General features: G+C 47.4%; 1 protein-coding gene across 1 annotated transcript; it reads right to left on the bottom strand.

Moving 5' to 3' along the window:
• Positions 1-8723: 8723 nt before the first annotated feature.
• On the bottom strand, positions 8724-10420 carry LOC308416698 (glutathione S-transferase P-like; the record flags this gene model as incomplete). Its single annotated transcript, XM_080911754.1, has 5 exons — positions 8724-8840; positions 9019-9126; positions 9232-9359; positions 10112-10205; positions 10328-10420. The coding sequence occupies 5 exons, from the start codon at positions 10418-10420 to the stop codon at positions 8724-8726; spliced, it is 540 nt and encodes a 179-aa protein (XP_080767880.1).
• Between the last annotated feature and the right edge of the window lie 9412 nt (positions 10421-19832).

Genomic DNA, 19832 nt, shown 5'->3' with positions numbered 1-19832 from the left:
GTGTGTCTATATAAATATTAAAAGTATAAATAAAAAATTTATCTTTTAATTGTGTGTATAAGCATGTGCCCTCATATGTATATAGGTATGTGTATGTAAGTGCAGTGCCCACAGAGGCCAGAAGAGGGCATCAGATCCCTTAGAGCTGATTATAACTGGTTGTGAGTTGCTCCGTTCGAGTATTGAGTTCCAAACGCCAGTCTTCTGACACGGCATTATGTTGTCCTAACAGCTCTACCTTCTCTCTTGCCTCATAGCCTTCGTTTTGTTTGTTAAATTTAAATGTTTTATCCTGCTTGTGTGTGTCTGTATATGCCTGGTGTGTGTCTGTGGGTGGCATGCTTGTGCGGATCAACAAAACCAGCTTGCCAGCAATGCTGTGTGCCTGAGATTGGTCTCAGAGGGTCTTGGACATGCTAGGTTATTACCCAAACTATGAACTATAACCTATGATATGGTTTTTAGTTTTGGTTACATTGGTTTGTTTGTTTGTTTGTTTTCATTGTTTTTGAGACAGTCTATGTACCCCGGCTGGCCTTGAACTAATGACCCTTCTCTGTCAGCCTCCCACGTCCTAGGATTGCAGACACGTTTCACTACCCAGTCTAATTTTGTATTTTTTTTTTAAGTTGAGAAAGCAAAACTCTATAAGGAGGGCAATGTGATTACTGTAATCTCATTTCCAAAATAAAGAAGCCGAAAACCGTGCAGTATTCCCTGAGGGGGGCTGGCAGACTGGACGCTGTTCAGGAAGCAGATCAGCGCAGGCTGCAGACAGGTTACAAAACAGCAGTAATAGAATAATCCACGGCCTCAAAAGCCAACCCACCCATCAACCAACCAGAACAAACCACTGGAAACCGGCTCTAAGAAATAAAGTGTTGACCACCAGGGGGCGCGAGCGTGCAGAGGCTGAGGCAGAGGGTCGCTCCTAGTCACCAGCCCTCCTGAGTATTTTAATGTTTTTGGAGAATGCTAATATTCTGCCAACATGTTTCTATTGTTTGAGTTTTGCATTTTGCAGACTCTGGTGGCCGCAGTTGCCGGTGACAAACCAAAGCCTAGGTCCCCTAAGTGCTTTTCTGCGTTTGCCCAGAACGAGGCATGAGCATTCCCTGTTACTCTGTTCCTACCGCACCACGCCCCTTGCTCTTCACCCCGCTTTTTCAGAGTCGAATGCGACTGAAATTTTGCTAAAGTTCTGTGAGCCATTTCAGCAAATCAATGAACCACCGGAACCCCCAGTTTGGTAGCAAATTTGTCAGGGTCCAGGAGGTTTAAGCATGCTTTAATCTCACCACTGGGGAGGTGGAGGCAGGTGGGTCTCTGCTGAGCTGATGCCAACCTGATCTACATAGTGAGTTCCAGGCTAGCCAGGGCCACATAGTGAGACTCAGGGGGGGGGGGAGGACAGGAAGCTTACGACTAAGATTGGTGCAACTAAGTCCTTCCCTTGGGGATCTGTGTTGGCTTGGGGCAGCTTAGTGTGAGAATGGAGTTGAACTGTAAATGTACAGCTACTGTTGGCCATTTGATAGTGGGAATAGGAAACACAGTGAGATCCTCAGGTCTGGTGCAGACATCCACCTCTGCCTGCTGGACCATCCTTTTTGGACCACTAGCAGAAAGTCCAGTCTCTGTCCCGGGCGCTGCTGTATCTGCCTGCTACTGAAGATCGAGGTCGGCTAAAATGGAGCTGTCCGGCTCCCTCTCTTCCCACTAGTACATCTAGTCCTGCCTGCTTGGCCACAGGCAGTGCTGTCTGTGGTATCCACGCCCTGGGCATCCACATGACCCTCTCTGGTCAAAGTTCCTGCTTGTATATATCCAGGCTCCTCTTAGGGATTTTTTTTTTTTTTTTCTTTTGCTTTTGCTTTTCCAGAAAGGGTTTCCCAGTGTATCTGTGGCTGTCCTGGGACTCACTCTGTAGACCAGGCTAGCCTTGAACTCAGAGATCCATTTGCATCTGACTCCCAAGTGCTGAGGTTAAAGGAGTGTAGAAGATGCTGGCCAAAGGTACCAGGTTGGCATGATAAAGTCAGCGCAGGGGCTGAGCATTCTTTCTCCCCTCTGCTCTGCTGGCAAAGCCCTTCCTCCTCAAAAGGAACCAAATCTTAATGAATCAAACAAAATTGACCATTATGGGCACGTGACCCAGGCCAGCCAATCACGAGCCACATCTTCCTAGCCTTAGTGATCCAGACAATGAGGCAGCCCCAGAACACATGCTGCCCTGCCAAAAAGTAATGGCTCTGGGCTGGCACCACTAGATCCAGGAAAACCTCTTAATGATATATTCATATTTGCTATGCTGGGGGAACCAGTATCCCAAGAATGGAGTCATACAGGTTGTCACAAAGCCTTGGTATGGGCCTTGCAAGCCTCACCAAGAAGGCAGGCATGCAATTGTGTGAGCTGATGCCAGTCTGGTTCCCCACTGAGGTCTATGGTATCCTATAGGTTGCTATAGGGGTGCCTTGGTGTGGGAAAGAGGTGCCTCCTTCATACAGTGTCTCCTTAGATCATCCTGGGGACCCAGCCAGAAAGCAGCTGGTAGGGCAGCAAAGCACAGCCCAGTCAGGTCCCCTGTAGATCACTCTTGTTAGAAAGAAAAGAGGAACAGAGGCGCAGAGCAGCAGAGGAGTGTGTGCAGTGCCCATGAGGCCCAGGGCTCCACCTAAGTGTCATCCGGAGGAGGAGAAAGGAAGGAAGGGGAGGAGGTAAGGTGAAGAGTATAGTAGGTAAGAGAACAGGCACTGGGCTTCTTTACAGCCTGTGAACTTGAACCACATGCCTACATGAGACAACATATCTAAAATACTCAACGCAGTGCCTGGACACATTATACACCGTCAGCAAATGACTAAAAGCAAATTCTATGAATCAAAGGTCTGACCTGAGCCATCAGCTTCTGTGTTGTATCGGCCCTTTGAGAAATGAGAACATTGGTCATTAGGACATTTCTCTACATGCATGGTATTCACCTAGGATTTTATTTGTTTGGTTTTTGTGACTTCTCTTTTCTTTGTCTCTTTCTTTCTTTTTTCCTTTCTTCCCACTGTCTTTCTTTCTTTCCTTCTTTTCCTGGAGCTGTCCTGTAATTCAAGTTGGACTCGAACTCTGTATATATCCCAAGCTTGCCTCAAACTCATGGCCCTCCTGGATCCACCTGCCTAGTGCTACGATTACAACCAAATGCCCCTGTGCTGGGCTTGACAGCCCTTTTATTATTTTTAAGAAGTAGAATTTTTAAAAAAAAACCACATGGAAGTCTGTAAAAAGTTTCCTCTTCAGAGGCTAAGAAAACACCTAAGACTTCCTATATCTCTGTTGTGTGTGTGTGTGTGTGTGTGTGTGTGTGTGCAGGCATTTGTATGCTTGTGTATGAAGGCAGGAGGTTGATGCAGTGTACTTCCTGTGTTGCTCTCCGCCTTATTTCTTTTTTAAGATTTATTTATTTAATTTATGTATGTGAGTACACTGTTGCTGTCTTCAGACACACCAGAAGAGGGCATCAGATCCCATTACAGATGGTTGTGAGCCACCATGTGGTTGCTGGGATTTGAACTCAGGACCTCTGGAAGAGCAGTCAGTGCTCTAACCTCTGAGCCATCTCTCCACCCCCCTCCACCTTATTTTTTGAGGCAGAGTCTCTCCATGAACCTGAAGATTACTGATCTGACAGGGACCCTTCTGTCTCTGTCCTCTCGGCACCAGATGACAGGCGCATGCTACCACGTCTGCCTTTTTACATGGATACTGGGGATTTGGACTCAGGTCCAAAGTGTGGCAAAAACTTTATTGACCAACTAGATCTGCAGCCCTTTTGTCTTCTTGTTCACACACTAGGTTCTATATGGACCAGATAAATCCAGATTCAGTGACCAAGGCTTCCAATAATAGAAACTTTCTTCACCGAATCACAAATGCAGGGTCATCTGAGTGGGCTAGTGTACACCTAATGGTGTTACAAACCCAGGCCTGTTGTCCACATCACAACAATGGTTACCTGCATATTCCAATCCCTGGGATGGGAGGAGGTATCCTCTATATCCCCCATTCTTAGGAGGCAAATTCTAGGGCTGACAAAGCCAGTGGTAAAATATTCCACATGCCTATTTTCCCATGATTTAGAAGGCTGAGGCAGGAATTCAAGGCTAGCCTGGGCTATACAGGCAGATCCTGTTTTAACATCTGTCAACACACACCCTGAGCCTATGGAGTGAGCTGTGGAAATTCTGACTTCCAATTGACAAAGATGTCTAGTGATCATCACACAGAAGGTGAACAGAGAGGCACCAAGGCCTGAGGCTGATTATACTCCACTCATTATTTAAGTGACAGAAAGGAAGCAGGGGTGGGGGTGGGAGTAGGGGGTACCATGCCATAGGCAGGTCTTTCCAGGGATGTTTTATCTGTCTGCTTCTGATGGTCTCTGACTCTGTGAAGTCACAATATAAGATCCAAAGCCTTCATTCAGTAGAATAGCACATCTATATTATTGTAAAAACCTGGGCTCTGTCGCCAGCACCACACACACACACACACACACACACACACACACACACACACATAGATATGCAAACAGATACACACACACACAAACACATAGATATACACACAAGAGATTCACACACACACACAAACATAGATACACACACACATACACACTTCCTTCAGCCACGATGGGTTTACAGCCTTTAAAAAAAAAAAAAGGCCAGTGAACTCCAGGGATCTATGCTCTCATCTTCCACCACACGTGCTGGGATTACAGGCACATGGTTGCTACTTTTAGCTATTCCATGGGTTCTGGGAGTGGAGCCCAAGTCCTCAGCCTTTCCCCAGAGTCTCATCGTGTAGCTGTGGCTGGCCTGGAACTCATATCAGATCAGGTTCTCAGACTCACAAGAGATTCTTGACCACTGCCTCCTGAGCACTGGGATTAAAGGTGTGCACCACTGTGCTTGGCCTAGGTCCTCATTGTTTTTTTTGTTAGTTAGTTTGTTTTTTAAGATTTATTTATTTATTATGTATACAGCATTCTGCTTGCAAGTATGCCGGCAGGGAAGAAGAGGACACCAGATCCCATAATGGCTGTGAGCCACCATGTGGTGGCTGGAAATTGAACTCAGGACTTCTGGAAGAACAGTCAGTGCTCTTAACCACTGAGCCATCTCTACAGCCCCCAGGTCCTCATTCATACAAAACAAGCGCTTTACCAACCAGCCAGAGCTCTGTGTTTTAAGGAGGAAATTGTCAAAGGATTTGTAGACAGATTTTGAACCTATCAATCTCTCTCAGTCAAAGGAATACAAGTTGTTCTCTCTCTCCCTCTCTCCCTCTCTCTCCCCTTGTCTTAGTTAGGGTTTTACGTATGTGAACAGACACCATGACCAAGGCAACTCTTATAAGGACAACATTTCATTGGGGCTGGCTTACAGGTTCAGAGATTCAGTCCATTATCATCAAGTCAGGGAGCATGGCAGCATCCAGGCGGGCATGGTACAGGCAGAGCTGGAAGTTCTACATCTTCATCTGAAGGCCGCTAGCAGAATACTGACTTTGAGGCACCTAGGGTGAGGGTCTTATAACCCACACACACAGTGATACACCTACTCAAACAGGACAACACCTTCTAATAGTGCCACGTTATCATACATACAAACCATCACACTCCTTCCTCTTCCTCCTCTTCTTGTGATATTTGTTTCTTGTTTGTTTGAGACAGAGTTTCTCTGTGTAGCACTGACTATCCTGGAACTCCATTGATCAGGCCAACCTTGAACTAAAGAGATTCTCCTTCCCCTGCCTCCTGTGTGCTAAGGTTAAAGGTGACCATCATTTACTTGACACAAGTTGTGTTTCCAGAGGCAAGTGTTTGTGGTTCATCTGACCAAACCAGAAGTTGGATAGATGGATAAGTTAGCTTCTCAAACCAGGTACCAAGAACTTAAATTCTGCCCCATCCTGCTCTGGTGAATCAAGGAGAGAGAGAGGGAAGGAGGGAGGGAGGGACAGAGGGATGGAGTGGGGAGAGAGGTTGGGGGGATGACAGATACTTGACCAGAATGGAGCTACCTGACCCATATCTCAGAGGGAGCTTCCTCTCTCAGAGGGGGCTCCACCTCAGAGGAAGGTGAAGAAAGGGACATGACAGGGTGCTCCTGGCCTCTGACCAACTGTGCCAGTGAGGTGGGGTATCCTGTCAGAGATGGACTCAGATTGGCCCAGTTCCTCCTTCTATAACTACAGCTAGAGCTGAGGCTCTGGGATTGGCTAGCCTTGGGTCACATGTTAGGCCTGCATCTAAAGGACAAGACCTGCACAGGAGGAGGATGCTGGGAACTAACATCCCCAGGGAGTGGGAGGAAGAGATGCCCTGGCAGTTGGCAGGCTGGAACTGGGCAGAGTCCCATGTGTATGCAACTGTTGCCTTGGCTGGATTTATAAGCCAAAGGTCACAGTTACTATTTTTGGAACAGCAGAAAAAAGCATCTGCTTCAGACTTGCAAAATGGTAACTTTCCACAAAAACAGGCCAGACAGATCCGTGGGAAGGCCTCAAGCCTCCTGCACCAGAACTCCATAGGAGAGGCTGCTGCCTCCTGTGGTCTGGTGGTCATACTTCTAAGAGGAAAGCTGTCCTTTCGTTTATTCCCTGCTCTGACAAAAACTAGGGTCTGGACAGAAACTAAAGCTGAGTGGAAAGAACAGAGCTTGTACCCATGGGCCCTGGGGCAGCATCTCTGCCTTGTGGCAGAAAATAACCTTAGTTCAGGCAGGCATGCAGAGCAAGGCTCCTCCCTCCAGCCTCGGCTAAAGTTGACAGAGGAATGTTCAGAGCTCAGGGGTGGGGTGGGTTTGTTGCTAAACAGGGAAACACTGGGACTGGGCAGTTTGGGGGACTCCTGGCTGGGGTCGACCCCAGCTTCATTTCCCAGGTATACAGAAGCAACACACAGCCTTCCTAGCCCAGACACAAAAGCCCAGACTGCTGGAGTTTGAACATGACCCCAGATTTCTACCATTTGGCTTCAGTCTGAGTATTTAATATGTAACTACCCAATATGGGTTACTTGTCCAGAGAGCAACTGGGGATGTTTGGGAAAGAGAGCAGGCTTAGTATCCACCTGATTGACTGCAAATTCCAGCTCTGTGTGGCCTCAGCTTGGCCTCAACGTGAGAGAGAACAGGCCCAGAGAGGGTTAGTTATGTTTCCATGGGACCCACATAAAGGTAAGAGCAGCTTGGACAGTCCTGATGGTACATCTGAGTCCCCTCAGGGTATGAAGAGCCTCAGGACATTCTCTAGGAAGGTGGCAGCAGTTGCTGTAGAAGCTACACTAGGAGATGGTGAAAAATTCCCATAGACTTTCTGCTTGTATGACGTAGCTGAGGAGTGCAACTCAAGGGCTAAGCTCTGATCCCTGATCCCAGGACTGAACTCTAATCTTTGGACTAAGTCCTGATCCCTGAGCTGAATCCTGATTTCAGTCCTAAGACCAGCTTAGGTCTTCATGGTGAGCCCTGCCCCTTGGGTTAAACATACTCCCCGAGTTGATGATCCCTGATCTCAGGTTGGAGACCTGATCCTCACGCTGAGCCCTGATCCCTTCTCATTTCTCAGCCCTCTCAATCCTAGGAGGGCTAGAAAAGGGAAAGCTTTTGGGAGAATGAGGTCAGTCCCCTTGAATCTACTCTTCCTGTTCTATCCCAAGTAGCAGCAGGACAGCGCTTTTAACCTTGAGACAAAAGGCTGTTCCAAAGGCAGAAGGCTGCACTGTGGGCTGGAGAGCAGATCCAGCCACGGGTCTCCAAACGCTCCCAGTTTGAAAGCCGCAGGGAGCTCCTAGAGCTGCAGGCCTGTTCTTACCGATTGCCTGCACGTGTGAAAGGAGACTCCAACTCAGATAACACGTGACAATTGGCCACAAGCTTGCACAACTGACACACACAAGTGTATGTGTCACTCCCGAGGGTAAATGTCTGCCCGGAATGAGTTCTCCGAATGAGACAGACACTAGCTGATACCCTTAGGGTAAGAGCTGCATTTTTCTTGGATGAAGAAATCCTGTAGGATTAGAGGTCAGTCACCCGCCCAGCAGGAAGCCCTCTAGTGGGGCCTGGAGATTTAGAGTCCCAAAGACCATCTTTCCTGGAAGTGCTGGGACTGATCTTTTAGCAAGGGTGGCCTAGGTGTCAACCCTGTAGACAGTCCCCTGTGTCTTCACCCTTGTCCCTTAAGCCTACAGTGCAGCTTCCTGCCATTAAAAACATTTTTTTAAATAAAAATACTTATTTATGTAAGTATTTGTTCATTTTATGTGACACACCAGAAGAGATCATTGGGTCCCATTACACATGGTTGTGAGGAATGATGTGGTTGCTGGGAATTGAACTCAAGACCTCTGGAAGAGCAGCCAGTGCTCTTAACCACTGAGCCATCTCTCCAGCCTCCTGATTGTCTTTTGTTTGTTTGTTTGAGATAGGCCCTGACTGTCCTAGAACTCACTTTGTGGACCAGGCTAGCCTTGAACCTACAGAGATCTACCTGCCTCTGCCTTTCACGTGCTGGATTAAAGGCATGTCATGCACTGGTTACTGACATCATTTTTCTTGGTCTGGGGTGTGATTTGGGGGAGGCAGGTGGGCTCACATCTTTATGAAAGCAGCAAGGAGACGGTTCACATGCTCAGGAGACTCCAGGAAAGCCTTGAGCTTGGGTCAGGCTTTGAGGCGTGCCACATAGGCAGAGAGCAGGGGGAAGTCATTCAAGTAACCAGGGAACAGGAGCTCAAGGTTCAGAAACACGTCTAGCAGGCGGTCATCAGCAAAGGAGATCTACAGGACAAAGGTGTAAAAGGGCTTGAGCTGAGGCAGGACAGGGAGAAGCTCCATGGAGCAAAACACTGGATGCTTCCTGCTTCTACCTCTGCATCAGGGAACTTGGCCTCAGTTTACCCTTCTGAGAAAGGATCTGACAATGAGAAGGTTGGGAAAGGCCTGACCCAGTACTCACCTGGTCACCAACGATGAAAGACTGGCTACCCTTGTTCCAGGTCAAGAGCGTTTCAAATGGCTTCAGGTGTCCTGGAAGCTCCTTCTGATACTGGTCCTTGCCCTCCTTCTGTGGTCAGAAATGACCCCATCAGGGGACTTGCAGCCAGATTGACCAAAGTGATTTCCCTTTCCTTGCCACCCTGCTTGGCACTAGCCTGCGGCCCCTACATACGTTGATATGGAAGAACTGCCGGGCAATGCGCCTGAATAGGTCTTCCAGTCCATCGTTCACCATGTCCACCAGGGCTGCCTCTTGTTGGTCCTTGCCGTAGAGCCCGGGGTCAGCAGGCAGGCAGCAGGCTCGGGTTCCGTACTCTTCCCTATGTACCGACTGAAGACCTCAGCCTGCGCCTGTAGAACCTTACTCTCTAACCTTATCGTGAGGGTCTTCCCTGCCTACTTCAGCCAAGTCCTACCTTCACAGGGGAGGAGCCTACTAAGCTCCAGGCTCACAACCAACTGAAGCCCGGGGCTGTTTTTTTGGGGGGCCACACCTGCCATCTGGCTCTGTTACACTAAGGGAAGACAAAGACTCTCTGGCTTGTACTTCCCCTAAAACAAGCTGTCTACCCATCTACCTCCAGGTTACCACATCAATGTGGAACCCCAGGTACCCCTCTCCTAACCAGACCCAGAGAGAGTCACAGTCCTGCCATTCTTCAAACAGGCTGAGGCCTCCTCACTGTGACTACGGGTTTCTCAGACTCAGGTATGGCCAAGTTAGAAAGACAAGAACAGGAAGTCCCAAGTCTACTGGGAAGTCTCTAGCCCTCCCACACCGTCTTACATAGAAAGTCATAGCCTCTCAGGGAATGTCATTAGAAAATTGATACAAGTTGGAAACTCACAGCCCCTGGCTGTGCAGACAGCAGACAGCCCAGCAGCACACAGGTAGCCTTCTGGAACCTCGGCCCTGCATCATCCTCTAGGGTAACCCACTTGTCCTCCAGCCATATGGGACATCAGTGGCTGCAGGTGAGGCAATTCAAAGCCCCAGGACATTCTGACGAACATCTGTCAGGTGCCTTTCAGGGCTGGGCTTCAGAACTCACCGAAGGAGAAGGAGCGGCCCAGGTGCCATGGGATGGCATTCGATTGGTACAGAGTGAGTTCTCCATCCTGGAACTTGGGGATCTGCCCAAACAGCTGGGAGAAGACCTATCTGTAAGGGGTGCTGAACCTGGTTGCATATCCCCCCCCCCCGTCCTAGACAGCACCCTAAGGCTGTGCCCCAACCTGATTCACCACGGGGAGGAACAATCACTCAAACAGGAAGCCTTGAATTTGCCTTGCTCCCAAACATCCAAGGTCACCACCTCCTCCTTCCAGCTCTGGCCCTGGTCAGCTAGCAGCATTCGCATAACCTCACAGCGTCCTGTATATAGGGGACGGAGATGAGGGACAGCAAAGAGACCTACCCTCAGGGCATCCTGGGAGAGTTTGGGAGAGTGGAGAGCTGACAAGAAGACTAAACTAGGTTGGGAGCCTTGTAGGGAGGGGAGAAATGTGGTGGTAGAGGCCATGTCCTAACATTATCTTGGAAAGCGAAGACCAAACCCCACAACAACACGGGGAAGGAGGAAAAGTAACAGACAATGCAGCTGCCTATGGAGGTTAAGGGGGCAGTCCTGACCCCACCAACCACAATTGTAGTTCCACCCCAAGTCTCGGTCCCGCCCCCAAAGGTCTTGGCCACGCCCTTCCGACTCCACTGGGATTCCCCAGGAATGACCAAGAAGACTATTGCTTGTGCCCATCTCTAGAAAGCGCTGAGGCCACACCTCTCGAGGGAAAATAGATGATGGTGTAAGGTGGCACTAGGAGAGGTAGACAAGAAACAAGCACGATGAAGCAGGACCTTGCCGGGACTGCAGGGTCACGGGGCAGTAGAAGTGTGTGTGGGGTGTGTGACTGCCCCCGCCCTCACCTCCAGGTTCCTACTTACTGTTGGGCAGATGCAGTGTGGTGCAAGCTCAGCAGAAACAGTGACCTGACGGGGACCTTATATTTACAGCGAGGCTCCACCCCCTCAGACATCCCACACTGTCCCAGAAACATGCCAAGTCTTCATGTTCCGTGTACCAGGTTCCTGGCAGACGTATTGGGGCAGGGCAGGGCAGGGCAGGGCAAATTCACCTTTATATCTTCTGTGCTGTACTCTACTAGAGCTTTGCAAGAGGCACACGTGGTAAGCCTCACACCTTAACACGCCCAGAACACGCGTTTTCTTGTGTCCCCAGGGGCTTGGACAGCGCCTTACATGCCAACAGCACGTAGTATACTAAATGTTTTTGCTCCTTGTGAAAATAAGGCAATGCAAAGGGGCGGTGGTTAATCCCAGCACTTGGGAAGCAGAAGCAAGAGGATCCCTGAGTTCAGCCCAGTCTGGTCTATAGGCTTCCAGGACATCCAGGGCTCCAAAGAGAAACCATGCCTATACATGACAAAAAATAAATAATAGCAATAATAGTAACAGCAATGTTACTGGGAGTGGTGGTACGGAGAGGCAGCCCTTTCAAATTCCAGGGCAGCCTAGTCTACACCAAGATCGCCAAGCCAGCAAGAGCTATATAGCAAGGGTCTGTCTTTTCAAGGAAAGAATGAAGGGATTTAACTAATGAACCATCCCCTCCTCTCTGGGTGGTGCCATGACAGAAAACTCTTAGCAAGAGTTAAGGCGTACATGTATCAGTCCTGGAGGCTAGCACTGTTCCTGCTTCAGAGAGGCAGAAACTAAAACAGAGAAGTGAAGTGACCTGCCCAAAGTCACACAGCTAGTTAACAGGATTTCAACTGGCTTGGTCTAGCCAGTCCCCTGGGGACCTCACTTCTGTCTGTCTGTCTGTCTGTCTATCTATCGAGACTGTGTTTCTCTGTTCTCTGTGTAGCCCTGGTTCACCTGGACTTGCTCTGTAGACCAGACCAGCCCCAAAACTCATAGAAATCCACCTGTCTCTGTCTCCCGAGTGCTGGGATTAAGGAGTGTGCCACCACTGCCAGGCTGGGAACCTCACTTTTTAAACCCATGTTCCCCCTTTGATACCTTCTTGTTGAGGAGAAACAGAACAGGGAACGATCGGTACCACTGGAGCAGGGTGTGGCAGGGCAGACCTGGACTCTTAGTGCTGTGAGCTCTAAGGAGGAAGGTGCTGAGGGAAACCAGCCTGGGCTGCATAGGAAAACCATGTCTCAAAAAGTGAAAACAGACTGGAGAGGTGGCTCAGAGGCTGAGATCATGCTCTGCTCTTGCAGATGACCCAGATTCAGATACCAACAGCCACACCAGGCAGCACACACCACCAGCTCAGGGGAGTCCCACACCTCTGGCTTCTGAGCCACACCTGCACTTACACGCACATCCCCTCCACACATGATGAAAAATAAATAAATCAGAGCCAGTGAGAAAGCTCAGGGGATGCCACCAAGCCCGGTGACAGGAGTTCAGTTCCTGAAACCCACAGTGAAAAGAGAGAACAGACTCCCAAGGATGCTCCTCTCATCCCTCCAACCATGGTGACATGCACACGCGCGCGCGCGCGCGCACACACGCGCGCACACACACACACACACACACAATCGTAATAAAATAAAAATAAATAAATAAAATCATGCAGAACCGAGGCAGTTGAGAACAGCAAAGTTGCTAATAGGGGTGGTTAGTAGTTAAAGGTGGTGATAAGGATTTCTTCATATCCCTCCCTCCCTCCATCTCTCCTTTTCTGTTTAAAATGTGTGTGTCTGAAGGTGTACTGTGTGTTTATTTGTGTTGTAAGTATTTGTATATATGTGTGGTATGCGTGTGTACTAGGGTGAATTGTGTGTATATGTGTGTGGTGTGTACATGTGTGTGTGATGTGTGGTGTGTATTTGTGTATAGTGTGTATATGCATGTGATGTGTGTTTGTGTGTGTGTGTGTGTAGTGTGATTGTCTGTGTGTGTGATGGGTATGTGTGTGTGTGGTGGGTGTTGTGTGTCTATATATGTATGTGGGATGTGTGTGTGTGTGTGTATGGGTGTGTGGTGTCTGGGTATTGTTTTTCAACTGCTATCCACCTTCCTGAACAGGACAACAGGCCCCACAGTGATCTGGAACTCATCTAACAGGGTAGGCTGGCTGGCCATTGAGCCACAAGGACTGACTATCCTTTCTTCATTACATGTTCAGCCTTTTGTGTTGTTTGTTTCGTTTTAATGTGGGTCGTGGGAGTTCAGGTCAGGTCCTTGTTTGCAAGGCAAGCAGCTCACAGTCTAAGCCATCTCCCAAGCCTGGGGCCAATCCTCCTGGCATGCCCCGGACTCCAGCCAATTCCCCACTAGGGTTCCTTGCTGGAGCTCTCTGTGGGTCAGAGCTACATAGAAAGTGGAGATGCAGAACTATCCACCTAGAACTTGGGGGTGCCAAAATTACCCCAATCAGGAGAATCCTAGTAGCCAAGGCTCATACTTGGAAAGCACTTCCCCTCCCTTGAGCTGGCAGCTTTGTGGGGCTGGGAGCAAGTGGAGGAGGTGGTGTCAGAGCTGGGCTCTCATCTCTGCTCACAGCTGGAGGAACATCTGCCCAGCACAGAGCTGCTTACTAAGACCTTTCATAGAAATGATCTCATTTCATCTCCCAAGCAACCCTGGAAAGAAGTTAAAGAGGAAGGAAGAGGGGTTTGTTGCCATTATGCTGATGGGATATGGTATCTCAAAGACATTTCTTCATTATGTAGAAGTATCACAGACTTGGGAAAACATGTGCTATAGTTTGAATAGGTGACCCCCAAAAGTATGTACTAAAGACTTGGTTATCAGACTGTGGTACCATTAGCACTGTGATTTGCTGCCTGTGGGTCATGAGCCCTTTGGGGAATGGAGGATTGAACAACTATTTCACAGAGGTTGCACATCAGATATCCTGCATATCAGATATTTACATTCAATTCATAACAGTAGCAAAATTACAGTTATGAAGTAACAACGAAAATAATTTTATGGTTGGGGGTCTCTGCAACATGAGGAATGGTATTAAAGGATCAAAACATTAGAAAGGTTGAGAACAAATCACTGTGTTAGAAGATGGTGAAACTCTGTGGGGCACACGCACGCATATGTGTGTGTGTGTGTGTCTGTGTGTGTGTCTGTGCATGTGCAGGTCAGAAGTCAAGGCCAAAGACTGCATTTGTTTTTCACTCTGCACCTTATTTTTTGAGACATGATCTCTGATTGAGCTTATCAATTTGGCTCCATCCGGCTGGGCAAGTGAGCCCAGATATTGCACCGTCTCCACCGCCGCCCTCACTTTCCCTAGCACTCAGGTAACGGGGATGTGCTGCTGTGCCTGGCTTTGCTGTGAGTGCTGGGAATCTGGATTTAGTTCTTGTGCCTGTGTGGTAAGACTCCACCCATTGAGCCATTTCCCAGTGGAGGAAGTTAGGTCGTTGGGTACATGCTCTGAAGAGAATATAGAGAAAATCAGCCCCTCTCTCTTCTATGAAGTGAGCAGTTTTGTCTGAACATGCTCCCACCACGATGTGCTTCTTCAGCACAGGACACTGAGACCACAGTCTGAAACTTCTGAAATCGTGAGCCAAAGTGGACCCTTTACCTCCTACACTGGCTGATTTCAGGGACTATGGTCAAGAAAAACTACCTGGCTAATTAATTGATGGATGGATGGGTGGATGAATGGATGGATGGGTGGATGGATGGATGGATGGATGGATGGATGGATGGATGGAAGACATGAAGGGAGGGAGGGAAGAATGGATGGATGGAGGGAGGGAGAGACAGACAGACAGACAGACAGACAGACAGACAGACAGACTACCTTATAGGAGACCTTTCTGTGATCATGTGGCTATCCCTCCTTACAGAGTTCCAGGTGACTGCCTAAAGAGAGAGTTCTTCCGTTCTAACACCCCAGAAGCATATCCTGGACAGTTCAATGGGCTAAGCAGCTTCTTCTGTCTGTGCCCATCTTGAGACTGTTTGTCTATTTATACCTATTTTTAAGAGCAATTTAAAAACATAAAGAGCCTTGGTTTGTGGAAAGTTCACCCTAATACAATGGATACTCTGTCAGTTCTTTTTCTTTTTTTAAACCTATTTTATGTATACGGGTGGTTTGTCTGCAAGTACAGCATGTGCACGCACTGCCTGCAGAATCCAGAAAAAGACATTAGATCCCCTGGAATGGAGTTACAGACAGGTGCAAGCTGTCATGTGGGTGCTGGGAACTGAACCAGGGTCCTGTAGAAGGGCACCTGGAGCTCTTAACCACTGAGCTATTTCTCCAGCCTTGTTCTGTGGGTTTTAATATATTCAGCACTGAGCAACTGTCACCACTATCCAAGTCCAGAGCGTTGTCATTAAACCCTTGAAGAAGCCCTGAGCCCGTTAGCAGCGACTCCTCACCTCTGGGTGTCTTAGGATTTCCATTGCTGGGAAGAGACTGTTATGGAGTATAATTTGGTGGTGATGGGGTAAGAGGGTACCCGGCAGGCCCATGCCAAGGTGTCCCCCTGAGAAATCACACCATATGACAGACCTGATATAAGGGAAGTTTATTGTGGGGGAAGGGGAGAAAGGGAACAGAGAAGGACAGAAAGAGAGGGAAGAGAGGCCGGCCAGGAACACATGGGGGGGCAGGGGGAGCAGAGAGAGAGAAATATGTTCTATGAGAGAGGGATATGTTTTAAATCTATAGTTAAAAGACAAAAGGAACGTAAAATCTTGAACTTGTGACTAGGATAGTTGTTTGTTTAGTGGAATGTTTTACCAGATCTAGGCTAATAATTGCTCAGAACTCCATTGATCATGTTAGAACTCTGAACTTTTAAAGTCATTGATCAGTGTTAGAACTCGGAACTTTTAAAGTTTAAATTATATCTGAAACCTGTTTACCTTTTACCTGCTACCTGTGAGCAAGGTAAACCTGTTTCTTTTTAAATAGGACACCTGGCAGTCTTAACGAGCTAACGGACTGACTCAGAACTACCACGGTGATGGCAAGAAGACCTACCCACGACCTCGGGTAAGAAGCTTGTTGCCTGTTCTCAAGCTGTGAAGCTAGAGTCAGCTGAGTCAGCAGTATGATCAGAGATCTGAAAGGATGAGTTTTCATCTACATGCCATATATCGGTTAAAACAACAGGGACTAGTCCATAGTCTGCTGCCTAGACAATGCTCCCAGGTTCCCGTGGTCTCTATGGCACTGCAGGCAGAGGCAGTCTGGCCATTAGGCCCAGCGAATGAGGCTTTTTTGTTCTGTGGAGGAGGAACATGGGAGAGATGACTTCACATTGTCTTAAGGTTTTCAGAGCTAACACTAAGGCAAAGCAGCAGTAGGACGGTTTGGAATGATTTCCAAGTTACCCATACTTACGTGACATCCGGATTCCTGTTGTATTAGATCTAGTGGAGAGAAAAGAGGTGAATTTAGCCAAGGTAGCTGGTGGCAGGAGAAAGAAAGAGTACCTATTCACACAAGCATGTGTGGTCATAAAGCATCAAAGACACACGTGGTTAGACACACATTCTAAATTAGCTCCTGTTAATCTGAATTACCTTTGTGATCTTGAAATTTCATCATCATATAAGAAACATTTTAAGACAGGGTTGAATCACATACACAGTATGTTGTAAAAAAATATAACTTTGATTTTTATCATCACACAAAAATCCACACCAATTTAAAACACAAGACTTGTTGCTTTCTTAGTCTAAAAGGAGGCAAATTAATAAACAGTTCATTAGGCTGAGCAGTTTCAAAATTGTTGCTTCATACAATGTGGTCGTCTGAAGATGGCAAAGTCACATGGTTACTAATGTTTAAATCGTTTTTCTTTGTAGAAAATCTATAGTTTTTGTATTTTTTTCCTTAAATGAAAGTTGCATCTAAATTATATGGACATATATAGAGAGTTAAATCCAAGTTACATACACACAGAGTTGAATTTGAGTTACATACAAATATATATGTCCTAAACAAGAGTTGACTAAAGCCAAATATTATTGTAGATTATATAAATTTTAGACCACATCCAGTGAGCAACTTATAAAGCCTTAGATGAGAGTTTACAGCAAAACCTCAAGATATAATTTTTTTTTTTTTTTTTTTTGAGAGCAGAATGTAAAGGAATCAGAGATAAAAGCTTTTTAAGATTGGGGAGGTACAATTTTAATGCAGCGCAGAGCAAGTACATATAAGATATTTGAGAATCATTTGTCTGTGTCAGTGAGCATCTGGAAATCAGGAATAAAATCCGAGCCCAGGAAGAGAGACAGAGAGGTCCTACAGGCCATCTGCAGGAGGGGAGGGTGTGCAGGTTCATGCCTGGAAGTTTACCTGGAGTTTGGAAACAAATTTACAAACAAATGGTTGATACATCAGGCGGGAAGAAACCTGGTTTAGAGAAAAGAGAAATAGAGAATCTCTCCCCATTTCCCAATCACTTGTAGCATTTGTAGACATATGATTGGAAAGACAAATACATTTAAGGCCATGTAGAGGCTGGAAGTTTCCTAAGAGGCATTGCAAGAGGGGAATGAGAGGATTGCTCCTGTGGATGAGAAGGAAGGTGGAACATCACTGCAGCCTGTAGTCATGCACATCCTCAGACTCAGAGGAAGAACAAAAACCAAATTCTTCAGAGGGTCATTCGGTGGGTCACCTCAACTCAACGGGGGGTCAGAGGTTTAGCCTGGCTAAGCCAGAGGAGATTCTCATTGCCTGGTATCAGGGATTTTGAGGAAGCCAGAGATGAGAATGAAAACCAAACTCTTATAGAGGGTCTCATCCACAGAAAGACTTGAGGAAGAACAGAGGAGGGCACAATAGCCCAGTGAGATCTACGGAAAAGGCGGGGTTGCAGTTCTGAGGACAGGACAGTCTGTGGGACTTGGACAATAGTAGGTCTTTTCCTCAGACTCCGGGAGAAATTAAAAAGACCAACAGGGAAATTTACCTAAGTGTCATTGGTGGATGGGATGATACAGGATGGGTGAGCCAGAAAGTAGAGTTGTTGCAGGTGGTGGCAGGTTGGATGTAGGTCCTGCTGTGTTACCTAGTCCCATGAGAAGCAAACACCAGAAGAGCCTCTGGAGTCCTTTGGCATCAATGTTATGAAATATAATGTAGTGGGCAGGTGGGGTAAGGGGCTAAGCAGGCCTGGCTGCCAAGGTGTCCCCCTGAGAAATCATACCATGTGACAGAGGAGGAGGAGGGACTGAGATAGCAAGCAGTCCTCTTATGCCAGGCCACCCACACCTGGTGGTGACACAGGTAGTTATGACAGCAGGTGATGATAAACCGTGTTGCTAGGTCACTGGAAGGAGTCTAGAAGAATTAATTGTCTGTAAGGCAAAAGAGACACCATGACCAAGGCAACTCTTATTATATCCACAGGCAGCAGAACGAGACTGTGTGTCACACTGGGTGCAACTTGAGCATAGGAGACCTCAAAGCATGCTCCCAAAGTGACACGTTTCCTTCAACAAGGCCATAACTCCTAATAGTGCCAGTCCCTACAGGCCATTCAAACACATGAGTCTTTGAGGGCCATTATATTCAAACCACAACACCCGGGCACCAAGGATTTTCCTCTCTGGTGACGACATGAGTGGACTCATACAGTATGTATTTGCTTTTCTGGCTCCTTCCACTTAGCATAACATTTTCCAAAATTCATCCATGTTGGGGTATGTGTTAATACTTTATAACTTTTTGTTTTGTTTTGTTTGTTGAGATAGGGTTTCCCTAGGTAGCCTTGACTGTCTTGGAACTTACTTGGTAGACCAGGCTGGCCCTGAACTCCTAGAGGTCACCCTGCCTCCGTTTCCTGAGTGCTGGGATTAAAGGCATGTGCCACCACCACCTGGCATTCATTTTTCTTGAGTACAAATCCAGATTTCAGCTTTGGAGTTTTAGGGTCATGTGACCACTTGTTCTAAGGGACCTGGACTGACTCGGGCAGTGGTCACACCATTGAGCTAGAGCGCTCCCACTTCTCCAGGCCTCACTCACTTTGGCCTGTGTGTGGTGCTTCTCAGGTGAGGCTCCAGGTTCAAGACCGTGGGGGACAATGTAGAGAAGACTCTAGGAGTGTGGGGGTGGGGGCAAAACTTGGTTTCTGGGAGAATGAAAGTTGCTATCTATAATAACATTTTACCTGTCTTGACTCTGTGACTCTGAGGTCAGAGGCCTCAAGCGATGTAAAGTTCAGTTGTTAAATAAGGAGGGATTAAGTAAGTAAGTAAGGATTAATTGCTAGGGCTCCTTTCTCTCTCATCTGGAAGCCTTGCCTCTCACTGGCCTGGAGAGAGGGAGGTTTGGAGCAATTAACTTTTATTAAGCCAGGAGAAGAAAGTCCCTTCCAGAGAAAGAAAAACTTTTACACAAGCAAATGTGCATAGAAACATTCTTACATTCATACACACATTCACCTTTTTGTTGAGCCCAACAATCTGTCTCATTAACTTAAATACACACACACATCTATACTTACATATGCTTACACACACACATACACACAGACACACAGACACACACAGACACACACACACAGACACACACACACAGACACACACATACACAGACACACAGACACACACACACAGACACACACACACACAGACACACACACACACACACACACACACACACACACACACACACACACACACACACACGGTAGACAGAACAGAAGCCAAAGCACCAGTGTAGAAAGAACTCACTCATTCTAGATGAAAAGTAACCTCTAACCTTCACTGCACAGAGAAAGAAAAAGGGT

Source organism: Micromys minutus, assembly GCF_963924665.1.
Source record: "Micromys minutus genome assembly, chromosome: 2".
NCBI classification, from domain to species: domain Eukaryota; kingdom Metazoa; phylum Chordata; class Mammalia; order Rodentia; family Muridae; genus Micromys; species Micromys minutus.
The sequence above is the reverse complement of the archived record's forward strand: the minus strand, read 5'-3'. Positions and strand labels throughout refer to the sequence as shown.